The 20,156-nt window shown below is 35.0% G+C and overlaps 1 protein-coding gene across 2 annotated transcripts in view; it reads left to right on the top strand.

Annotated features, from left to right (window-relative positions):
- The first annotated feature begins 633 nt into the window (after window positions 1–633).
- LOC144964961 (peroxisomal bifunctional enzyme-like) overlaps window positions 634–20,156 on the top strand; it is a 34,602-nt gene continuing 15,079 nt past the window's right edge. Inside the window, exons 1-12 of one of the 2 annotated variants that reach the window (XM_078899776.1) lie at window positions 634–878; window positions 2,411–2,550; window positions 3,183–3,321; window positions 4,256–4,412; window positions 6,928–7,057; window positions 7,637–7,686; window positions 8,412–8,558; window positions 9,459–9,611; window positions 15,658–15,801; window positions 17,540–17,659; window positions 18,862–19,014; window positions 19,391–19,459. In XM_078899776.1, coding sequence (XP_078755902.1) covers window positions 661–878; window positions 2,411–2,550; window positions 3,183–3,321; window positions 4,256–4,412; window positions 6,928–7,057; window positions 7,637–7,686; window positions 8,412–8,558; window positions 9,459–9,611; window positions 15,658–15,801; window positions 17,540–17,659; window positions 18,862–19,014; window positions 19,391–19,459 — 1,620 coding nt within the window. In that variant the 5' untranslated portion in view covers window positions 634–660. The remainder of the gene's footprint in view (window positions 879–2,410; window positions 2,551–3,182; window positions 3,322–4,255; window positions 4,413–6,927; window positions 7,058–7,636; window positions 7,687–8,411; window positions 8,559–9,458; window positions 9,612–15,657; window positions 15,802–17,539; window positions 17,660–18,861; window positions 19,015–19,390; window positions 19,460–20,156) is intronic. The other variant, XR_013643951.1, reaches the window with a different exon arrangement.

The raw sequence follows: 20,156 nt of genomic DNA, 5'->3' as shown, positions 1-20,156 counted from the left end.
TTCTATTAGGGTTAGCTCGAGATCGGAGGATATTTTTTTTTTCTATTAGGGTTAGTCACAAGTCTTAGTAAAGATGCTAGGATGTTTGTTTTTCCATAAGTTAAGTAAAGGGGAGACATTCCGAAAGCTCGTACATCCCGAGTATTCTTTAAATTTGTATTTTCACCGTTGATATTTTGTCAGGCGTTTATTTATTCAATTTGTCATGCAATGACAATTAACAAGTCTCAGGGGCAGACATTAAGCAAGGTGGGGATTTTCTTACCACAACAGGTATTCACACACGGACAACTGTATGTTGCTGTGTCACGGGTCAGAGGCTATAGTGGTTTACACTTCATGTTGGGCCACACAGAAAAATCAACCGAAGATATACCAAATTACACAGACAACGTTGTTTACCAATCTGCCCTCATTAAATGATGGTGATACTTATACTTACTTAGAGATACTTAGAGATAGATGGTGAGTACAGTATCGAATGAAAATAGTTCTTTCCCCGCGAAATTGCGGGCTTTTTACGAGTAAAAATATAAAAGTATATAAATATAAAAGTGCTCAGTAAACATACATGTTCGGATGTTACAAACACATGAACTGTAGACTCAACTTTGATCTCTGACCTCTGACCCCATGAAAGGTCGGGTTTGTTGATGTACTATGAACTACAGGATTTTGAGCTGTGTGAAGTGTCCGTTTGTTAAAACATTGAAATGTCGTTTGCTTAATCAAAAAAATAACCCATTTAAGATTGTGTATGAACGATATATATCATTTGCAGAAGGGCCGACACGTTACCTGAGCATTATGGTTGATTACAAAGTCAACGGACAGGTTGCTGTATTAGAAATCAACAATCCACCGGTCAACGCTCTGAGGTGAGGGTTTCATCAATCTCTCACTTTACCACTAGAAGTCTAGTGTGCTCTTACTTAGGCCTAGAATGAAAAACACTTTGCTTGTTTCGATCAGATCGACTTATTGCTCAACGGACACCTGCTTTATTCCTATAATTATATATATAAATATATATTTATTTTTATTTGAAAACTGACTTTTGAAGTATATTTCATCGCAAGTTTTAAGAGACTCATGAACTTAATGTTTTATTCTTGCACAGACATTTTCCCACCTCCGTCACCTCCCCTTATTTTTCTGATCCACATTTCATTTTATTAATCTCCCATTTCGAGATTATTTTAGGATCAAAGAAGTCTATTTAATTTTGCCACATGTCCGTCACCAACGAAATCATCCCGATTGCCGTGTAAAATTTTGAAATGGAGTGAAACTATTAGCATTCTTCCAACCTTCATGAGGGTAATCCCCAAAGAAAAGTATAATGGATTCTTGTCAGTATCCCCCAAGGAAACTAATTCTAATCAAAAATCTCAAAAATGGTTTTGTATGCGATAAAGTGTATCAAACATTGATTTATTTCGTACACTTTAAAAAAATCATAAACTAGAATATAGTAGCTGTGTCTGGGACCCTCACCACAAATCAGAAATCCAAGAAGGCAGTGTCTACGTACACGGGCACCTAGCCTCAGGATCTACGTACACGGTAGCTCCGGTAACTGGTTTACCGCTACAATACAAGCTATGGATAGACCTCGGTCTGTATGTGTGTGTGTGTGTGTGTGTGTGTGTGTGTGTGTGTGTGTGTGTGTTATTTTAAAAAATCAAACAATACAATTTAACCCATTAAAGGTGAGATTCAAGGTTACCTTGTATAAATGTTACAGTGTACATAGATCCTGAGGCTAGGTGCCCGGTTAGTAACGAAAATAATGATACCAAAATATCTGCGATATTCCTCTTTACGAAGTTATGCATCTCTAAAACTTTTAGTAAAAGCGAACGCAACTTCCAGTCATAACTTTCTTATGGGCGAGTTGGGTCACAATTTGACTCCCACTGTTGCTGCTCACTAAACTGCCTAAAGTTACCATGTACGTAGACACCCCGATCCAAGAAATACAAAATAGAGCAGTGGAATTTATAAATAAAAACAACTAAGATATAAAAAAAACCCATTAAACTGATTTAGATCTTGATCCACTACAACAGAAAAGAAAGCATGACAATGTAACAATATAACTACTACAACCGCTACAAGTACTCTACTACTACTACTACTACTACTACTACTACTACTACTACTACTACTACTACTACTACTACTACTACTTCTTCTTCTCTCTTCTCTTCTACTCATCCCTTCCCCCTCCTCCTCATCTTTCTACTCCTTTTGTTCTTTTCCCTCCTCCTCTTCCTTTTTTTCTTCTCTTCCTTCTCCTCTCCATCCTCTTCTTCCTCTTCCGATCTCTCAGACTACTAGGTTAATTTTTATCTTTTGCAGAATTGAAAACACCAATCATATAAACTTTCAAAATTGTCTGTTTCAGTCACAATGTCCGTTCAGGTCTCCAAGACGGAATTGAAAAAGCAAATGCTGACAAGGCAGTCAAGGCAGTTGTCATAATTGGAAATGGAAAAACTTTCTCATCAGGGGCCGATATCCGAGAATTTGGCAAGCACTTGAAAGGTCGGACTTTATGGCTGTAATTATTCATCTTCTTCTTCTTCTTCTTCTTCTTCTTCTTCTTCTTCTTCTTCTTCTTCTTCTTCTTCTTCTTCTTCTTCTTCTTCTTCTTCTTCTTCTTCTTCTTCTTCTTCTTCTTCTTCTTCTTCTTCTTCCTTCTTCTTCTTCCTTCTTCTTCTTCTTCTTCTTCTTCTTCTTCTTCTTCTTCTTCTTCTTCTTCTTCTTCTTCTTCTTCTTCTTCTTCTTCTTCTTTTTATTCTTCTTCTTCTAATTCTTCTTCTAATTCTTCTTCTTCTTCTTCTTCTTCTTCTTCTTCTTCTTCTTCTTCTTCTTCTTGCTCTTCCTCTTCCTCATTATTATTATTATTATTATTATTATTATTATTATTATTATTATTATTATTATTATTATTATTATTATTATTATTATTATTATTATTATTATTATGCTTTTGACACATAATTAAAGAATGCTTTCTTGCCATATTTGAAGTTATAAAATCTTTACATTTGACATTATGTTGAGCATGAGCATTCAAGGTTATTCTGTATTTGAATTAGTTTTACATAATAAGTAATACCCCTCAAAACATCTCCATTGTTGCTTTCTCCAACTTGTTCTATGGAATACAACAGGACCTTGGCTGACAGATGTAGGAGCAAGTTTGGAAAGCAGTCAAAAACCTGTAGTCTGTGCCATTCATGGAAATGCCCTCGGTGGAGGACTGGAAATTTGTCTTTTTTCACATTATAGGATAGGTGACAAGAAATCCAGGTATTGTCTCTTTCTTAAATGTATAGGACTTTTAAATTCTGTCTTTCTGAAAATTATAACTGTGTCTAGTAAAAGTCTAAAAATTAAAACAAAGAAAAACAACAACAAAAAACCACTTTTAAATAGTGCAATATCCACCAAATGTGCTCAAAGCACTTTTCAAAGGGTCCTTAACCAACAGCAACAAGTAACATGTAGAACGAGACATGACACTTGTTAGGCAATATTACAATTTTTTTTCTGACAGAGACAATGCTGTACTGTTAACAGACGGGTACTCATTTTACACCTGAGTATGATGAGAGAATGTGAGGAAGGAGCCTTTTCCAAGGATTCAACTATGCGCTGAGCGAGGACAGAACCCAGGGTCTTCCAATCCGAAAGCGAGTGTTATACCACAGACCACATAGTTGCACAAAGTCTAAGGAAAGAATGAATTGTAAAAAATGGACTGAATTGTTTCCATCAAGCAAAATCTTGATAGTTATTAATTGTAATCTTGAATTTCATTTTTTGAAAAATAAATTTAGCTGTTATTTTAATTGTAGCCTAAATTGTAAAAGAATTAAAATGTTAATGAGTCATTCAACATTTAATAAAAACTAAAAAACTTTTATATAGAGCATTATCCACTAAACGTGCTCAAAACACTTTACAAACCGTCTTTGACAAACAGCAGCAAGTAATATGTAGAACGAGACATGACACCTATTAGGCGATAATACTATTTTTTCCCGACAGAGACAATGCTTTTAACGACCAGGTACTCATTTTACTGATGAGAGAATGTGAGTAAAGAGCCTTTACCAATGATTCAACTATGCGTCGATCTGAAAGCAAGTGTCCTACCACTAGACAACATAGGCTCATTTACATTTTTACATTTACAATAAGCATTTCTTGTACCTGCAGTCATCTTTTGTATATTCTACAGATATGGGTTTCCCGAAGTAAACATTGGTCTACTGCCTGGTGCACAGGGAACGATCCGCCTGCCAAGAGTCACTAAGATATCTTATGCCATGGACATGATTACATCTGGACGACATATCAGTGCTGCAGACGCTCTGAAGCATGGGGTCATAGATAAGGTGATGTCAATATAAGCATGGGGTCATATATAAGGTGATATCAATATAAGCATGGAACAATAGATATGGTTATGTCAATATAAAGCATGGGGTCCTAGATAAGGTGATGTCAGTATAAATCACGGGGTCATAGATAAGGTGATGTCAATATAAAGCATGGGGCCATGGATAAGGTGATGTCAATATAAAGCATGGGGTCATAGATAAGGTGATGTCTGTATAAAGCATGGGGGTTATAGATAAGGTGATGTCAATATAAAGCATGGGGCCATAAATAAGGTAATGTCAATATAAAGCATGGGGTCATAGATAAGGTGATGTCAATATAAAGCATGGGGTTATAGAGAAGGTGATGTCAATATAAAGCATGGGCTCATAGATAAGGTGATGTCAATTTGAAGCATGGGGTCGTAGATAAGGTGATGTCAATATAAAGCATGGGGCCTTAGATAAGGTGATGTCAATATAAAGCATGGGGCCATAGATAATATGATGTTAATATAAAGCATGGAGCCATAGATAAGGTGATATCAATATAAAGCATGGGGCCATAGACAAGATGATGTCAATATAAAGCAGTCCTTTTAAGCATCTGAGCCCTTGGAATGGAAGTTTAACCCAGTTTGTGTTACTTGAAACATAGTGTCTCATTGGTCGATATCAAAGTAGTCTTTGTCAGATCTTTATTGAATCCAAATACCGCCTAACAGCTGGAGCAGCTGGTAGTTTTAAAGTATTTTTAAGTGCCAGACTTCAATTAGTTTGTTGGCAAGAGTTATCTCACTGTAAATTCAATATGGCCATTTCCACCCTCCCCCAAAATGATTGTACTTGATATAATGGTAATGTTTTTAATTCAGATCAGTTGTAATTCCCTAGAAATTCGGGGCTTTGTTTACATTTATTTTTACTTCTTACACTGTGCAGCGACTTTTCATTAGACTGAAGGTGTCACTGGCTTTACAGTGCGGCCAGTGATGCTGAAAGAGTTAAATACAAAAAACAAAAATTTAGGAGTTAAATTCAACACTTATTCATTTTACCAGCAATACAAAATTGTGCAAGAGCGACATTTAAATTCTTTTGCATCAAAATTGTGAACAGTGTTTGAACCGGGAAGTCAAGCAATTTCGGCTGGGCTGAGTTTATTTATTATAGTTGTATAGGAGAGATATTCAATCAATCTAAAGGTTACCAACATATTCTACTCTAAGCAACTCCCCACCCCCCACCCTCCTGCCCTGCCCCTGGTCTCTTCAACTTATACCAAAATACACCTGATAGGATATTCACATACATATGTACATACAAAAATAAATATGCATAAACACAAAAACCAAAAACTAGACACACACATAAAACACACACAGACACGTACACGCTCACAAACATTTATTGCCATAACTTTATCTTCCTTTCACTCTTGCTCTCTCACTCTAGATGTCCCGCTGGAGAGGTTTTTATATTTATTCAATAACTTGATCTCTCTGCTCTTGTTTTTTTTTTTTTGCCCCTGTACTATGTCGCATAATAACACCATCTTCTTTAGCACAACTTTTTGTTTACATTGGAGGAGTCTAATAAACTATCATACTCGGTTTCTTAGACAATCTATCCCCTCCTCTCATTAACAGACCTCTTGCACTCAAACAAACATTGGAATTCGTCCTCTATACCCCACACACGTCACACAGTCTTTCTCCACTTCTCAATTTTACATTTCCCTGTCTCCCCTTCTAGATAAAAAGAAAACTGATGTGAGCTTAATCTTATTTTGATTATTGACACTCTGAACCTTTTGCTTTCTAATTCTACATCGGACTCAAATTAGATATTGTTTTTAAGATGTTGCAACAAATGAAAAGAGCTGGTATTTCTGGCGTCAACTTAGCCCTTCATGTAAATATTTCGTGAGATATTGATGTGCAATTTTCATACTGCCCTGATGATGCCGTGAATGAACCTCCTGCTGAAACAATATTGTAGGCAAAGTAAGAGATGATCAAAAATGTTTTCTATCCATGCCACAAGTAAATAGTAGGTTTTTTACTTGACTTGCCCAAGTAACAGTGGTAGGGTTGGTGGAGAGTGTTTGTGGCATCCCATTATATACAATTTTTACAAATTTTGGTTTGGTGGGTAACACGTTTATAATATTCAACCAATATTTAATTACTCTAATCTATATCTTAATAATCAGTGAATGGCGATCAAGTTCCCCATACACAAAACAATTTGGAGTACTATTTTTTACCCCAAGTACGGACTTAAGGAATGAGATGTAAAATGTTTCAATTGGGTCACATCGTCGTAAGCCCCATACTTTGCCACCATAAAACAGAATAGGGAATACCTTACAGTGGAATAATCTTAGCTGTATTCCTGGCATTATTTCTTGGTTCTTAATCATTATTCTTTTATCTAAAAAAAAAGATGCCCTCGTTGCTGAATACGAAAACATAGTTTTGAAATTTTAGATTAAATATCATTGAAAATTTCTTCCCCTTTGCTTCAGGTTGTTGATGGCAATCTACTAAATGAGGCCAAGTCATTTGCTCTTAGCATGGTTGGTAAACCATTAGCTTCACGAAGACTTAGTGAGGTACCTGTAAGGGAAGCTGAGAAGATGGACACAGTGTTTGAAAGTAAGTAATAATCTGCATTTTATAATTGCTTCTTTTGCCAGGAAAACTCACAAGCAGCTTTGAGAATTTAAAGGAAAAGCTGAAAACGTTTCTTTTTCCTGAAATTTTACCATCGATGTTTTCCATTCGATTAGTTGATTATTTGTCTTATTTTTAGTTTTCATGTGTTGAATATATCTTTTTTTGTTTTATTTGGTAAAACGTGTAAAGTTAGTGTGTATGACAGCTGTTGGAGCCTTTTTGCACGGAATGAGTGTACATATTGTTAGTCTAGTGATATTGTAAAGTATTTTTAGGTTTTGGCATTTAGTGCTATAAAATATATTTTTGTTGATGTTGTTATTGTTGCTGTTATTATTATTCTTAGTGTTGTTGTATTTATTATTATCATCATTATCTCATACTCATGACATTATTTCATAATCATCATCATCATCATCATCATCATCATCATCATCATCATCATCATCATCATCATCATCATCATCATCATCATCATCATCATCATCAATATCAATATCATTATTATTATAACTACTATCAAAATTTATCTCTAAAACCTTTGATGTCATCAATCAGAGGCTTTGACTCAAGTGAAGACAAAGTACAAGGGTATGATAGCCCCAGTGGTGAGTCCAACTGTAATATGTTGCTTGTTCATTCAGTGCCAATAGGCCCACCAGATTTTATCCTAGTCTCTGTTGTGTGAAATGGTCAGTATCAAGTGCATGCTACCCTTTGGATAGAATGCTAGTCTATCACAAAGTACTTTCCACCAGATCTACTAAACCCAGCTACCCAATCACTGCTTGCTAGGTGGGCTGTGGGAGGAAAAGTTTTAGACTTTACCCAAGATTGATCTCGGTCCCTTTGCATGTGAAGCAAGTGCTCGACCAACTGAGCTATAGAGACCCACGAGAAAGTTAAAGGGCATCAATATTTATGAAAAGATATTTGAAGGTTCTTTAAAAACCTAGCTGTATGAAATGCGTCAAAGCATTCATTTTTTAAATGGAATTTCGGAAAATGTTGAAATTGAAGAAATGTTAGTATCAATTTAGACACACACCTGGTATATGTGATGCAGATATGTGGTTTTGTGGTAAGATACTTGCTTTTGAATTGGAAGACTTTCCAATATTTTTATACAAGAGAGAGGACCTACAAAATTTCTCTGTCGTCAATCAGGAATTTAGTAATGTATTTATGTCTTTATTGTTTTTTGTTGTTGGCTGAAGAAGGGTTCTGTGTTGGATATTTTGTTATTATTTTTTTTTTAAGCTGTTATATTCATTTTTGTTTATTAAGTTTAAAGCTTATAGTTTCAGTGCATGCATTATGATCATTCTTTCAGAGCTGCCTGGAATCCATCCGTGGTGCTGCAAAACTTCCATTCATGGACGCTGTGGAGCAAGAACGCATTCTCTTTCAACAGCTCATCTCCAGTGCCCAATCGATGTCCCTTAGATACGCATTTTTTGCTGACAGGGCTGCTCCAAGGGTAAGGTTTGCAAAAAAAAAAAATTCTCTGTCTAAATTGACTGAACTTAATGTGATATTTTAGCAACGAGATGAAATAGAATTATTTTGATTAAAAACAATACACATGCAGTAAACAATTTAGGAATGACCTTTCCGCATCTCTATAACAAAAGAATTCGACAGTTACCAAGAACTGTAGAAATATAAGCTTCAAAGGGCAATAATAAGATAACGTTCTCTCATTTCTTATGAAAACTTCATCTCATTTCTTATGAAAACTTTCTCTCCTTTCTAGTGAAGACTCTCTCATTTCTTGTGAAAAATTTCTCTCATTTCTAGTGAAGACTTTCTCTCATTTCTTGTGAAAACTTTCTCTCATTTATAGTGAAGACTTTCTCCCATATCTAGTGAAAGCGTGTGGTTGGATGGGAGCATCACCCTTGAATCATATACCTATGATGTTCGCATGGGTGTACGATCCGATAGTGATGTCGTTTCTTCTTCTCTTTACTAGCCTATCCTGCTTCTTTGGTTTGTGATTGTATTTTTGACAGGGGATATTTTTTTTTCTGTAAATCTTCTGCCTGTTTGTTCTTGGTTATTTATAATTTAGCTTATGATATCTTTAGGTTATGATTTTGATTTATATTTGTACTATTTTTGTTAGATTGCTTGTTTTTTTGTTTCAGCGGTCTCTCATATAACCTCAATTGTGTTGGAAGAGACCTAAAGCAACAAACAAACAAAATATCTAGTGAAAACTTTCTCTCATGTCTTGCAAAATCATTTTAATGTTGTGGGACAATGGGTAAAGAAGCTTGTTATTGTTGCTTTAAACTGAAAATTTATATCTTTTTTGGGGGGACTGCAATGCAAAATTTTTATATATAATGTCTATTATTTTGTCAACCTTTAATAGTGGAGATTACCAAATGGAGCAAGTCATGAGAATACAAAGCCACAAGCCGTGACGTCATGTGCTGTTATTGGAGCTGGCACTATGGGATCTGGAATCGCCGTCTGTCTCATCCGGGCTGGAATTGCAGTCATTTTGGTGGAAAAAAATGAAGAGGTAGACGTTTTGTTGACAAAAGGCTAGTTTAACGGGGTCAACAGTTGAAAAAGGTTGCTTTTTAAGTATCAGGGATCCACAAACGGTATCGGTTAACTTAATTGAACTGCATTCTGATTGTCCAGGAATCATTTTGAACCAAAATGAATTTCCATGTCTTTGGACAATAAAGTTCTATTATTATAATTATTATTATTATTTTTATTATTATTATTATTATTATTATTATTATTATTATTATTATTATTATTATTATTATTATTATTATTATTGTTATTATCATCATTATCATCATCATCATCATTATCATTAATATCATTATTATTATTACTAGTAAAAAGCCTGCAATTTCGCGGGGAAAGAACTATTTTCATTCGATATTTCCTGAATCATTTTCTTGATAGCTTGATTACGATTAGATGCATATTTTAATCGATGTGCTTGTCGTCGTTGCCATGCATGATTCAGCATGATTTTAGTTTATCAGTCAGTAGATATCAATATCAATAAGTCGCAAGTCTTTACCACGCTTTACTTGGGCTCCTACAAAGGGAAACAAATAATATTCCCTCAACTAACCCCAAGAAAAAGTAAAACCTAGTGCCTTTAACTAACCCTAATAGGAAAATAAACACCCTAGCACCTTTACTAAGACTTATGACTAACCCTAATAGGATAAAAAAAAACCCTTGGACTGCTTTGCACTACCTTCAATACTTCACCAATTAAAATGGCGGCCGAGAATCAAAACAATGGTCAAATTAGGAAATTTTAAACTTTCACAAAGCTATCAAGGTTTGTTCTAGAGTTTTTTTAAATGCTTCTATATGATGACGAATTGAATAAATAAACGCCTGACAAAAGATCAACGGTCAAAAAAATACTGGGGATATAGGAGCTTTTGGAATGTCTCCCCTTTACTTAACTTATGTGAGGTGAAATGAAAATCTGAAGCAGACGCGAAAAATATCATGTTCCCGAATCTGTCTACTTTTGGTTTGTTCGGGCTAGAAGCTAGACAGAACCAATTGACAGTTTGCCAACAACGTTTAACTAAATATTTCCCAGGGCAATAATTATCACATCGATGGCATAAAAACGACAGTAATATCAGCAGTAATATTAGTTGATGTTGTTAATCGGTGAAACTTGTTTAAAATTTCTATAAATCCGAATACCTTCATTGATCAAGTTAATAATATCAGTATGAATGCCACGATTTGCTGAAAAATGCCAATCTGACAGTTCCTCGCAAACAGCCCCCCCCCCCCTCCTCGCTCAGGAATTTCTGTACTTTTTTTTATTCCACGCAACCACATTCCAAAACACACACACATGTATAGATAGTTCGAAGTTGACGTCACTCAGGTCTTTGTTATTGGTTTTTGCCATCCGCGTTTATGTGTAATTCTCACTAAGCTGTATTAACCTGACTATAAACGATCATGGTTGCACACAGATTTGTGTGTTGGTCCGATATACTTCCGGATGGCAATGTTGTGAACTTCTTAGCCAAGCACATACTAACTATACACCACACACAACACTCACACACACAAACATACATGCATTGAGAACACACTACTACATAACAACACAGATCACCGCTAAATCAACAACACAACGGAAGTAAGAACTCTACTGGACAGATAGAGTTGAGGGTGTGGCCATAAGTTAAACCTGGGTATTATCCACCCGAAACCATCAATGAAGCACGAAGTAAAAAAGATGATAACATCTCGTAATTTGAAGAATAAAAACATGAACATTTTTAAACAAGACCTTGACCATAACGTTAAAAATAAACATGATGCGAATGGTCTCCACGAGTCAATTGTTGGTACGGTGGACAAGCATGCTCCCTTAACAACTAGAGCAGTAAGAGTGAGACGACAAGCACCATGGTATAATACCGAAATAAAATTGAATGGATTAGCCAGGAGGCAGGCAGAAAGAAAATGGCTCAAGTCCAGAGATGCTGTCGATAAGAAGCGATACATCACGGCTAGAAATGATGCAAAAGCCGTCAATTTCAGGGCCAAAAAGAAATTCTATGAAGAAAGCCTCAAAAACGTGGGACGTTCGAGACAATTCTTTGCCTTGACCAAGGAACTGCTGGGACAACAGACGCAACCAGCTCTCCCATCTTTAATCGATCGTGTAGATCTACCAACTCGCTTTGGTCAATATTTTAAAGAAAAAACGGATACCATCAGGAAAGAACTCTCGTCTGAATCGATCCATACAACATTCGACAAGTTTCATGGTGATTCATTAACACATTTTTCAAAGATTACTGAAGCTGACTTATGTGATTGCATTATGTCGTCTCCAACTAAAAGTTGTGATTTAGACCCCTTAAATACTGCCATTTTAAAAAAATGCATTGATGTAATTTTAACACCATTTACATGTATTGTTAATAATTCGTTGCAGTCAGGTGCTGTACCAGACATTTACAAAGTTGCTCATGTCAAACCCCTTTTGAAAAAACCTGATCTCGATAAAGAGAACTTAAAAAACTATCGCCCTGTCTCTAATCTTCCTTTTCTCTCTAAGATCTTAGAAAAGCTTGTTTTGAAACAATTACTGTCTCATCTTAAAAATAATTGTCTTGAAGAGAAATTTCAGTCTGCTTATAGGCAACATCATTCGACGGAAACCGCACTTGTTAGGGTTGTTAATGATCTCCTCTCTGTTATAGACAATGGTTCATGTTCTTTGCTGAATTTGCTTGACCTATCGTCTGCTTTTGATACTATTGATCACAATCTTCTTCTCAAACGTCTTGAAATTACTTATGGCGTGTCTGGTGCAGCGCTTGATTGGTTTAGGTCATCTTTATTTAATCGTAAACAGATTATTACGGTGGATGAATATAGATCGGAGGAAATCTTTCTTGATTGTGGGGTTCCCCAGGGTTCAGTACTTGGACCCGTTCTTTTTGTTTTGTACGTTGGCCCTCTGTCTAAAATCATCAGAAGTTTTGGTCTGTCTTACCATCAATACGCTGATGATACGCAATTGTACTGCGTTTCCAATACGAGAAATTTACAAGAAGTATCAGCCAATAGTAAAAATTGTATCCAAAGTGTTAAGAAATGGATGAATGAGAACAGACTGAAACTGAATGATGATAAGACGGAGGTGCTGTATGTGGGGAACAGGAAGTGGAAAAGTGAAACAGATTTGAAGTTTGGGGATGCCTCTATTCAAATTGTTGACAAAGTGAAAAACCTTGGCACATTCTTAGACTCTGGACTGTCGATGGAGCATCAGGTTAATAATTTGATTAGATCTCTCTTTTTCCAACTAAAAAAGATTGCTTCCATTAGACAGTTCATATCTGAGGATGTGACCAAGCACCTGGTTGTGTCCCTCGTACTATCGAAATTGGATTATTGTAATGCTCTGTTGTTTGGCGTTTCGCAATACAATCTGAAACGTCTTCAGATTGTCCAAAACAGCGCTGCCAGACTAGTATTCATGAAGCGTAGGTGCGACTCTGCCGGACCTCTACTTCATGACCTGCATTGGCTGCCTGTTGGGAAAAGAATTAAATTCAAAGCTTGTGTATTTAGTGTATCGTTGTCTTGAAGGTACTGCCCCTTCCTACCTTTCAGAACTAATTGAAAGATATTCAAAACCCCGCCCCTTACGTTCGGCCAGTGATTCCACAAAACTAGTTGTCCCTCGAATTCGGAAAAATGCTGGAATGAGATCCTTTTCTCATTTCGGACCCTCTATTTGGAACGCCTTACCGCAGAGCATTCGTGAAAAAGAATCTTTGTCTATTTTTAAACGTTCGCTTAAAACATATTTGTTTCGATTTTAGTAGATGGTATGAGAAGCAAGATAGGTTTGGTTTGTGTTGTGTGTTGTGTTGTGTGTGTGTGTGTGTGTGTGTGTGTGTGTGTGTGTGCTTGTGTGTGTGAATGAGTATGTTTCAGCCAAAGTAATTTGTAATTTAAGCGCTTAGAGTCTGGTGTCTCGGAGTTATAGCGCTATATAAGTTTTCAGCATTATTATTATTATTATTATTATTATTATTATTATTATTATTATTATTATTATTATTATTATTATTATTATTATTATTATTATTATTATTATTATTATTTATCACATTGAAAGCATCAAAGGGGCAATAATAATACTTGATGTCATTAATAGATGAAAACTGTTGAAAACTTAGTGTAGGTCTGAAATCCTTAAAGTAATTAAGTGAATACATTATTTCGAATGCAACGATTTGCTTAAAAACGCCAAACTGACAACTCTTTACAGTGTAGAAATTGGTTGATTTTGAGAGTGTTATTGTCATCTGTAAATTTTTTATATCTGTTTGACTTAACGAACTTTCAAACTGACTTTAAATTATAAAAAGAAATCAAGTTATCTGTTTATCTACCTGTAAAAAATACATTTCTAATTTTCAAATCTTTCAGTAGAGTTGTGCGCCGTACAATTTTTTTTATTGACTCAAATAAGCACAATGTTCTCCAAAGGCTATATTTTTTTAAGAAAGGATTATTATTATTATTATTATTATTATTACTATTATTTATTATTATTATTATTATTATTATTATTATTATTATTATTATTATTATTATTATTATTATTATCATTATTATTATTATTATTATTATTATTATTATTATTATTATTATTACTATTATTATTATTACTACCACTGTTATTATTAATGAGATGCTTACAGGGTGGGGTTCCTTACCTCCCATAGTGGGCAGGGAGGTACTGACTGTGTCTTCTACCCACCTATATCTGTTTTCTAACATGCTTTCTATCTTTGTCTTGGATTGAGATTACTTGGTTTTGTCCAGCCCTGGCTAGGAGGGAAACAGTCAAATGTAAATTAGAGTTTTGGGAGATGATATTTTTTTCCTTGTAAATCATTTCTCTGTTATGCACTGTATTGTATTTTGTTTATGTATTATATATATGATTTGTAAACATTTGAGTGTATTCCTCTTAGTAGGGACCTGTGCTTGTGTCTGGATTGGACTTTTCTTTTAGGTGATCTCAAACTAAGTACACTGATAGTGTGCTCTTGGAATCTACATCTGTTCCCTATTTGAACCAATTCCCCTTTGTCTGCCTTATTCTTGGATTCTTTAATTGTAATTCTAGAACTTTTTACTATCCCTTTTTCTTCCTTTTTACTGGTGCTGATATGACCTTCATGTGTTGCAAGCGCCGTAAAACCCTTAAAAACAAAACAAACAATGAGATGCTTAAATGTTACATCCCAGAGCCAGAAATCTGAGATCTAACTCTGGTAAGCACATTCTTGTAAATATAAAAATGACTTGCAAAATCGGCAAGCAAGCGTTTGAATATTTGGCACCCCTTATGGAACTCCCTTACAAGATATATCTGGCAGTACTGATGCAAAATTCTTTTTAAAATAAATATTAAATATTTCTTTTTAATAATTAATTATTTTTCGTTGGTTTATGCTATATGATTGAGTGACTTTATGATTGAGTGACATATAACATGTAGGAGACATGATACATGTTAGGGATATTACAATTTTTTTTCTGACTGAGACAATGCTGTTAATGACAGGTACTCATTTTACACGTGAGTTAAGTGAGAGAATGTGAGTAAAGGGCCTTTTCCAAGGACTTGACTATGCGTCGAGCCAGGCTCGTACCCAGGACTTTCCGATCCAAAAGCGAGTGTTATACTACAAGACCGCATAGCCGCTATTTGTAAGAACTTTATGAAAACCATATATTATTATTGATAAAAAAAATTCCTATGATAATCATGGCAACTTGCCCTTGATAACTTTGACCACTTGCATGATTGACAAAATAAACTGAAAATCTGTATAAGACAGACATAATAAGCTAATTATTGGGTTTATATTGCACATAAATCCTATGCATAAAACTTCTATCAGTTTATGCGAAAACTGAATTTGACTCGTTGAATGATTGTGACTATTTTTTTTCCTTTCATTTTCGTGAATTTTAAATTTGAACTTATTTATTTTTGCCACCAACCAATGCAGATGCTCAAGAAAGGACTTAGAACGGTTACAGTCATCTTGAAAAGAAGCGTTGATCTCAAATATATGACTCTGCACCAAATGCTTGACTGCCAAAAAATTTTACGTGGAGCTCAGAATTTTGAAGCCGTGAAAAACGTTGATTTGGTAGGTTGAAACTTTTCTCATTTATATTTCCTCCTTTAAATCCTCAGTCCAGCTTTGATCTTGGCATGGTGATGCCAACCCTCACTTAAAAAGCTCGAGATATTCGAGTAAGTAAGGTACATACATACTTACATACATACATACTTACATGCATACAGACAGACAGACAGACTGACTGACTTACTTACTTACTTACTTACTTACTTTGGCCTTTTGTTCCTACAGTGGCATTGGCCATCAAAGAAGGTCCTCCACTTTTTTCTGTCCTGTGCCATCACTTCTAATCCTCTCCATGTCTGTCCAAACCACTGAGTGTCTGCATCGACATCTCTTCTCCATGTGTTCCTTGGTCGGCCTTTATTCCATTTGCTCTGAGGATTCCAGGTCAAAGCTTGCCAGGTGGTTCTTTTTTTCGGTTTTCTAAGAGTATCACCGATCCATTTCCATTTTCTCTTCAACATTTCTTTTTCAATGTTGTTGTTGGTTTGTTTTCTGCCACAGCTCGATGTTGCTAATTTTTTCAGGTCAAGTAAGGTGCATACCAGAGTGTTATTCAAAAACACATTCAAACACTGATCAAAGAGAAAATTAGTTCACTTTATTTGGGACCATTTCATTGTTAATGGCATCAATGATTTGTTGCTGAAACTGATTTGATGCAATTGCTCCTTTAACTTGAAGTCAATGCATTCACCTCTGTCTTTTCTTGAATTCGTTGCATTCACTTCTGTCTTTTCTTGATTTCGATGCATTCACTTCTGTCTTTACTTGAATTCGATGCCTTCACTTCTGTCTTTACTTAACACTAACTGTCTGGGACATTTCCTTTTTCTATGTAAAAAAATCAGTGAGAAAATTTAAGTTATGTTTTTATAGTAACATATATATATATATATATATATATATATATATATATATATATATATATATATATATATATATATATATATAATATATATATATATATATATATATATATATATATATATATATATATATATATATATATATATATATAATAGTCCTTCAGAGCCATGGAGCCGGATTTCATCGCAGTGTCTTTAGCATGAAACGGACAATAGCAATTACTTTATTTCCTTTGGACTGGATACTAGTTTATTGCAAAACAACACTTTCCACCAGATCTAACCCAGTCACAGGAGATCGGACAAAAATCTTGATTGCACCCGAGATCGACCAATGTTGTATAGGTGATCAGGGATGAATTGAGATATGACTTTCTAACCAATTCTGTATAGATGGGAATTCAGGGATGGGTCTTTCTAACCAATTCTGTATAGATGGGAAATCAGGGATGAATTGACATGACTCTTTCTCACCAATTCTGTATAGTTGGGAAATCAGGAAAGAGTTGGCATGACTCTTTCTAACCAATTCTGTATAGTTGAGAAATCAGGAAAGAGTTGGCATGACTCTTTCTCACCAATTCTGTATAGATGGGAAATAAGGGATGAGTTGAGGTACTCTTTCTAACCAATGATGTATACATGTGGAAAATGCTGACTTTTGCTTAAGGACATGGATAGGTTTTACTACAACGATGAACTTGGCGGACTATCCAAATAGTCACGTTAATTTTATTTGTTGTTGGAAAAAAAAAACCATCTAAAATTTGATATAGTAAGATTTTTATTGGGTGTTATGGGTCCAATGTTTATAACCGTATTTATTTCAGACCATTTTGCTAAATCCTAATTGTTACCAATTGTCACCACAGGTTATTGAAGCTGTCTACGAAAATTTAGCATTGAAAAGGGAGATCTTCTCCACTCTTGATAAAATTTGTCAACCAAGCACCTTGCTGTGCAGTAATACCTCCACGCTGGATATTGACAAGGTAAGATTTTTATGTTTTATAATTGAGTGGAAAAAAAAAAATTGCAGTACAAGTATATAAAACGTTTTCTAAAGAATGAAAATTATTTGCAAATTATAATTGTTGACAAAGTCTGAAATTACAAATGAAATATAAAATAGAATTAACTGGATTTTCTATGAGGAGGTCAAAGGTCAATAATTTCATTTCCAATTTCTTGCTTTTTAAACTTGTTTTATTCTCACGTTGAAAGTCTGAAACAAATGTTGTCATTTTGCATAAACATAAGGTAAAAACATCCTTGAAAAATTTATCGTAAATATTAGGCACTTTGATGATAGCTCAAGTTCTTTTTTTAATGTTGCCAGCTGGTCTAAAAAAAATCCCCATTTATTAAGTTTGGATAGAAATCGAGTAATTTGAAATGTTAGTCTATATATGGACTTATCATTAGAGAATCATTTACTTTTTTTCTGTCAAAAAATGCCTCTCTGGTCATAGAGAATAAGATCAGAAATCCATCACAGCTCTGACTTGTATGTCAACATGAGATCACCAGATTTGTGACAGAATGGATTACACCATCACAGTTCTAACTTGTATGTCAACACGAGATCACTGGATTTGTGACAGAATGGATTACACCTATGTCAGTTTGAAGTAGACATCCTCTAATCCTTATTAAATCGTTTATTATCAATTCAATTCCCCACCCCTCGCTCCAGATTACCTCAACAATGTCCAGACCGGATAAAGTTGCTGTATTTTATTATCTATTTAACCCCCCCCCCCCCCCCCCACCACCACCACCCTTCCAGATCACCTCAACAATGTCCAGACCGGATAAAGTTGCTGTATTTTATTATCTATTTAACCCCCCCCCCCCCCCCCCCACACACACACACACACACCACCACCCTTCCAGATCACCTCAACAATGTCCAGACCAGATAAAGTTGTATTTTATTATCTATTTATTCCCCCCCCCCCCCCCCTTTCCAGATTATCTCAACAATGTCCAGACCGGATAAAGAAAGGTTGTATTTTATTATCTATTTAATCCCCCCCGCCCCCTTCCAGATTACCTCAACAGCGTCCAGACTGGATAAAGTTGTTGTATTTTATTATCTATTTAGTCTCCCCCCCCCCCCTTCCAGATCACCCCAACAGCGTCCAGACCAGATAAAGTTGTTGTATTATCATGTCTATTTAATTCCCCCTAGATTGCCTCAGCAACGTCCAGACCAGATAAAGTTGCTGGCATTCATTTCTTTGCTCCGGCCCATGTGATGAAACTGCTGGAAAATGTTTATGGATCCAAAACATCCCCAAGCACAGTGGCCACGATCATGCAGCTTGGGAAAACCATTGGCAAGGTAGAATTTGGATTTTAATTTAGTACTTTATTTGTTTATATTTTTACTCGTTCAGCAATAGAATTTACTTCGTTTTTCAGAGCCATGAGACCCTGTGTTATCCTGTGTTATTTACGTATCTTTAATGTTAAATAGACAGTATTATTTGCTATCTTGTGATAAATAAAAAAATAATAAATAATAAAATTTATAGAGCACCGATCTCCACCTACCCTATTCAATGGCGCTGTACAAGACAGTTAACATCAGAATTTTAAAGAAAATGTAATACATTTTAAGAATTAAATATTACAACTGTAGATGAAGGGTTTTGAGCCTGAAACATTTCGTATTTGGTATTTTGTTTCATTACTTCACCTTTTATACATTCTTCCAGATTCCAGTACTTGTGAGAACTTGTTTTGGTTTTGTGGCAAACAGAATGAATCATAGTTATGGAAAAGAGGTAAACATTCCCATTTCAATTCCATAATGAGGTCAATCTTTTTTTTTTCTTTAGATATTGTTTTTAAAATATTATTTTTGAATTTTTGTTTGCATGTCTTTTTTTATGTGTTTTTTTTTTTGTTTGTTTTTTATTTTTGTTTGTTTTTTATTTTTTATTTATTTTATGTTTTGGAATGGAAAGGGGGGGGGGGGGGGGGGGGGGGAGGAGAGGGAGGGGGTGTTCCTTTTTTTGAAAATGGGCCAAATTACTTCAAATTTATTTTTTTAATGCAAATGTGAGAAAATGGGCTAAATAAGTAACTGATCAAAAGACACGAATCCAGAGTTATGTCGACTGTGATTTTATTTTTAATAGAGACGTTACCGACCCTTTTTTTATGTTTTTGAATACAGCTCTATTGTTTGTAATCCCAATAGCAAAATGTCCTCGCATTCCTTACAAATGGGAATCTACTAAGGGAATTGTGAAGGAAAAACAATTCAGATATCACAACCATAATGCCATAGCTACTTCTTGTCGAAAGCTTTCAATACCGTAGTCTCAGTCTCAGTTCTTTACAACGTTTGTTTCTCTTGGTGGACAATGTAAATTTAACATAGAGAACATCATATACATAACCAACTAAATAAATAAAATAAAATTCCCTTTATTCATCCCATATGGGAAATTTGTCTCTAGGATCTATTCCAAGGGA

This window comes from Berghia stephanieae, chromosome 2 (assembly GCF_034508935.2).
Source record: "Berghia stephanieae isolate SIO BIC M18660-M18661 chromosome 2, UCSD_Bste_1.3, whole genome shotgun sequence".
NCBI classification, from domain to species: domain Eukaryota; kingdom Metazoa; phylum Mollusca; class Gastropoda; order Nudibranchia; family Aeolidiidae; genus Berghia; species Berghia stephanieae.
The sequence above is the reverse complement of the archived record's forward strand: the minus strand, read 5'-3'. Positions and strand labels throughout refer to the sequence as shown.